At 50.9% G+C, this 4,558-nt stretch overlaps 1 protein-coding gene across 1 annotated transcript; it reads right to left on the bottom strand.

The window, feature by feature from the left end:
* Window positions 1-264: 264 nt before the first annotated feature.
* CHRAC1 (chromatin accessibility complex subunit 1) lies at window positions 265-3,960 on the bottom strand. The gene is made up of 3 exons (XM_027077964.1): window positions 3,707-3,960; window positions 1,897-2,023; window positions 265-1,317 (listed from the first exon to the last, which is right to left on the bottom strand). The coding sequence occupies exons 1-3, from the start codon at window positions 3,851-3,853 to the stop codon at window positions 1,193-1,195; spliced, it is 399 nt and encodes a 132-aa protein (XP_026933765.1). The 5' UTR covers window positions 3,854-3,960; the 3' UTR covers window positions 265-1,192.
* Between the last annotated feature and the right edge of the window lie 598 nt (window positions 3,961-4,558).

Below are 4,558 nucleotides of genomic sequence, written 5' to 3'. Positions count from 1 at the left end.
GGGAAGGAACTAACTCCAAGGGTATACAGAGGAATGTTTGGGGTGATGGAACTGTTCTATATATTGATTGCTTACACAACCAACAGAATGGACATTAAAGGGTGATTCTACTGGATGAAAATTCGAACTCAATTGGAAGAAAAAAAAGAAAAGGCAAAAGCCAAAATTTACCCTATGTGAAAAAAAATAGGGCTTATGGTTTTCTCTTGTGGACAGTAAAGACAACTACTATAGGTGTAAAGAAAGGAACAGTAAAACGAGATCTTCAATATACAAAATGCTTTATAATTTTTTAAGAAAAACGTGCTTACACAGAGGTAATATTTCTTACTGTATTTGATCTAATAATTTGACTTGAAATTTTTCTCCAGGAATAAAAGTATTAGAAAGTGCTCAGTTTTGGACCTCCCCGGTGGTCCAGTGGTTAAGACTCTGCGCTTCCACTGCAGGGAGTGTGGGTTCGATCCCTGGTTGGATAGCTAAGATCCCACATGCCTCACGGCGCCGCCAATAAAAAGGAAAAATAAAAAGAAGAAAGTACTCATTTTAAAATTTCACAAATGTTTCCAGATAATAAGAAGGGCATTAGAATAATAGAGGGTTCTAAAACTAGTTTCATAAAACATTTCACTATAAAAATATATACAGCTTTTAAAAAAGAAAAATTTATTTCTTTACAGTTAAAAAAAATGCAGTATTTGGACATATACAAAGCCATAAATTTTCTTCAAATACGAAAATTCAAATGTAACATACTACCCAGAGACTACACATTTAGCTAAAACAGGATCTAGCTGTTCACAAGAACGAATTTCAAAATATACATATGTGAATTTACACACTGATATTTAGAAGTTCTTCAAAATCTATCTGTAAACTAGAAAGTTAAGCAAAGTTGTCTTTGCCTCTATAGCTTACAGCTGCAGGCTGGCTGTGTCTCACGGTACGCAGCCCCTTCTTGGTCCTCTCCCACTCCAGCTGCAGTGTGGGCCTGGGGAAGAGAAGCTACTGTCTGTGTTCCTTTCCTTTGGGCTATTTATGGCAGAGGTACATTATGCTTGGTCTCAGCCAGGAAAGAACATCATGTACGTGAAGTCTCCGAAGCGTGAACAGACTAATGCCTGCTCCAGAGCAAAGGTGCTGATCCATGAGGGTCCTCACCAGGCTGATCTCTAAAGCACTTCTTTCTGCTTTAGGATTCTGCTTCATCGTCATCAGTCTCATCGTTGTTGTCATTCTCCTCCTCCTCCTCTTCTTCCCTCTTCTCTTTAAGCGTTTTCAGATATTTACTAGCTAAAATCTTCTTTGGTAATATATCTTAAAAACATAAAGCTAACATCAGCAATGCAAATTTCAAACGTGCTAGTTCCTGCTATGACCTCCAAAACAGGTTCCAAGACAAGTCAAAATTCTGACTACATAGCAGGAAACCAGCACTGCCTCTGGACGAAGGCTCAACACCTGTATGTATTCCAGTGGCTGCAAACCACACTGCTCTGTGCCGGCACCCACTAGGAGCAGCCCTGCCCGACCCACCTGACACAGCGGCTGGCCCCAAGGGTCACCGGATGCTCTTTTTTAGCTGTGGTGCACACAGCCTGTTCCACAGCAACAACTATGGGTTTCTGCTTCCCCAGCCAAGTAAGGACGAGTCTGAGGGGGTGGGCTGCCCGGCTCCCACACCCACCCAGACAGCCCCGTGCAGGTGCCAACTTAATTCCTGCTCTAGGTGAACTGCATTACAAACATGCTCCACTGAACAAAACTAAAACTCTCGCCCCATGCCAGGTAAACTCTGACACCTGGAGACAGCAGCAAAATGTCATTTTCAGTGAAAGCAGAAAAAAGGCAGGGAAAAAGCTGTTTTTTAACCAGAATGTTTCAAAGGCTAAGTACCTGCAAGAAACTGAAACGTTTCCGATTCCTCTGCGGTATCTGATAAATCACTGTAAGTGAGTGCTTTCTTTTCTTTTCCACTGCCGTGTCTGTAGGAATAGGTGGCGAGATATTGAACAAAGAGTTCCTAAAACAAAATGAGAAAGTTAAGATGAAAGGTGTGCTTTGAAAATTTACCACAGACCTTACTTTTTAATTACATTAAGTTTAGATGATTTCAGATTATCTTGGTTGATCGAATTGCAGAAAATCACTGGAGAAAGGAGACATACGAGGTCGGAAAGAAAGCAAGGCTGAATTAAAATTGGCAGGGCAGCAGGAATTTCCCGAAAGTTTATTTTATTTTGTTTGTTTGTTTGTTTGCGGTACGCGGGCCTCTCACTGTTGTGGCCCCTCCCGTTGCGGAGCACAGGCTCCGGACGCGCAGCCTCAGCGGCCATGGCTCACGGGCCCAGCTGCTCCGCGGCATGTGGGATCTTCCCGGACCGGGGCGCGAACCCGTGTCCCCTGCATCGGCAGGCGGACTCTCAACCACTGCACCACCAGGGAAGCCCTCGAAAGTTTATTTTAGATTTCTAACTTATGAAAAATATTTAAAAGCCATACAACAAGGAATCGTGTTTGTTTAATGCCCAATCTCTAGTTAGAAGGGTTGGCAAGAGACCATCCAAAAATTCTATGCCAGGAACAGACTTTTAGTCTTGTATTTGACTACACTGTGTCTAAGGTGGCCCGCCGACAACTGTAACAGTCACTAGCTTAAAGGTAAAAAATGGTCAGCTTGCCATTCTGCCCGGACACCTTTCCGAGGGCAGCCCACCTGAGCTGAGCCCCTCTCTGTTCTACTTTAACTCCATCGAAGTTAGTCAAGAAGGGAATAAGAAGTGCCTGCAAATCTCTTAATTCCTTAAGACCTACAGAACGAAACTGTACAGCTATCCCAAGACCATGTGATCCCCCCCTCCCTTAGCTCTGACCAACTCACCGCACCGGACACCGTCTACCGTCTACCGAACTAGCCGGCCTGGGAAACAGACTCGAAGGGAAGTTAAAGCAAGTGAGGGAGACTCTGCAGCAGAAACCTGGCCCAGGATAAGAACAGGAAGGTCTGGCCTACCTAGACCAAATTAAGAGACAAAATCATCTATCTGGACCTAGGAGGGGACTAAAACTGAGGTCCCCGAAATTACTTCAATTCTGGCCCAGGAGACTGGGAGAGGGTGGGCGAGCGGCAGGGCCGTACCTCCTGAGGGAGCCGCCGGCCCTCTCAATGAGCCGTTTTGAGGAGCTGGGGCCCAAAGCCGCGAAACAGGCCGGAAGCGACAAAAGGAGAGGCTTTGGGGCCCGGAGTACGGTGACTGGAAAAGGCGGGGGAGACACCAAACAAGGCCCGCGCGCCTCCACGCTACCGCCCAGGCCAAACCCGCGCGAGGAAGGGGGGGAGCGGAGTGGGCGTGGCGACCAGCTCGCGAGGGAGGGCGGGAGCGGAGTGGGCGGGGAGACGGGCGCGCGAGGGAGGGCGGGAGCGGGGTGGGCGGGGAGACGGGCGCGCGAGGGAGGGCGGGAGCGGGGTGGGCGGGCGGCAGCGGAGTGGGCGGGGAGACGGGCGCGCGAGGCGCCGGATGGGCGGGGCGAAGAGCGCGCGCGGGAGCTGGGGCGCGCGCGGCGTGGGAGGGGAATGAGACGGCTTTCAAAAGGGCGCGCGCGCGCACGCGAAGGGGACTGGGCAGCTCCGCGGGGCCCGGCGGGGCGCGATGGTTCGGGGTGGGCCCCACCGCCGCCCCACGCTCCTCACTCCTCCCCGCCTCACCGTGGCCTTGGCCGTGAGCACCAGCGCCTCCTGGTTGATGCTGGACACCTCGGGGGAGCTCTTCATGATGACCCGGATGCGGGACAGGGGCAGCGACACCAGCCGCTGCTCGCCGCACTTCTCCTTGCCCACGACCACGTCCGCCATCTCTGCGCCCCGCCCCCGCAGCGGCAGCCCCTACCCGCCGCGAGGTGGCCGGCCTACACGGTCGGTGCGGGAGCGGCGTCCCGCTGCCCCGTGGGAGTTGTAGTGTCGGGAGGCGCGGCCGCGGGACGGACTACAAGCCCCGTGATGCCGCGCGACCCCGAGGCTGTGCAGATGGAGCGGAAGGGCGGCCCGCAGATTCGGCGGGGCGGGGGTGGGGGGCGACCGTGGGTGGGGGTTCTACCTGTGTGATGCTGAGAAGTACCATGAAGGAAAACAAAGCAGTATAAGAAGATAGAAACCGGGTCAGTAAAGGAGAAGGCTGGGCGGCGAAGAGAGAAAAGAGCCCTGTTTATGAGAAAGCGCTTTGCCGGGGGAAAGGAGCGACAGGCAAAGGCCTTTCAAGAAGCTCAGAATGACCGCTGTGTGGACCAGGTGTGCTAGGTGAAGTCTGAGAGGTAGCCAGGGACTAGGTACTGTTGGATTTTATTCTAAGAAAAATGGGAAGCATCAGAGGGATGATGGGCTGTGTCTTAAGTTTTCGAAAGATCCCTCTGGCTACTGAGTGTGAATAGACCAGAGGGGAGTCGTGAGGATAGGGAGGTTGTAAGGGTGGAAGCAAAGAGATTGTAGAGTAGAAGGTGATTGCAGGTGATGAATTGGATGCCAGTGTGGCTACGGCGAAATGAGCTAGGAGAAGAATGATGA

Source organism: Aethalodelphis obliquidens, unplaced genomic scaffold, assembly GCF_003676395.1.
Source record: "Aethalodelphis obliquidens isolate GAN/ISIS:26980383/991018 unplaced genomic scaffold, ASM367639v1 scaffold41, whole genome shotgun sequence".
NCBI lineage: Eukaryota > Metazoa > Chordata > Mammalia > Artiodactyla > Delphinidae > Aethalodelphis > Aethalodelphis obliquidens.
The sequence above is the reverse complement of the archived record's forward strand: the minus strand, read 5'-3'. Positions and strand labels throughout refer to the sequence as shown.

Excerpts from the sequence above, each read along its gene's own strand:
- CHRAC1 (XM_027077964.1), bottom strand. The coding sequence starts at position 3,853 with ATGGCGGACGTGGTCGTGGGCAAGGAGAAGTGCGGCGAGCAGCGGCTG. Across the intron at positions 2,024-3,706 it reads TGCTCACGGCCAAGGCCACG|GAACTCTTTGTTCAATATCT; the intron begins GTGAGGCGGGGA and ends ATTTTGTTTTAG. Across the intron at positions 1,318-1,896 it reads AACGTTTCAGTTTCTTGCAG|ATATATTACCAAAGAAGATT; the intron begins GTACTTAGCCTT and ends TATGTTTTTAAG.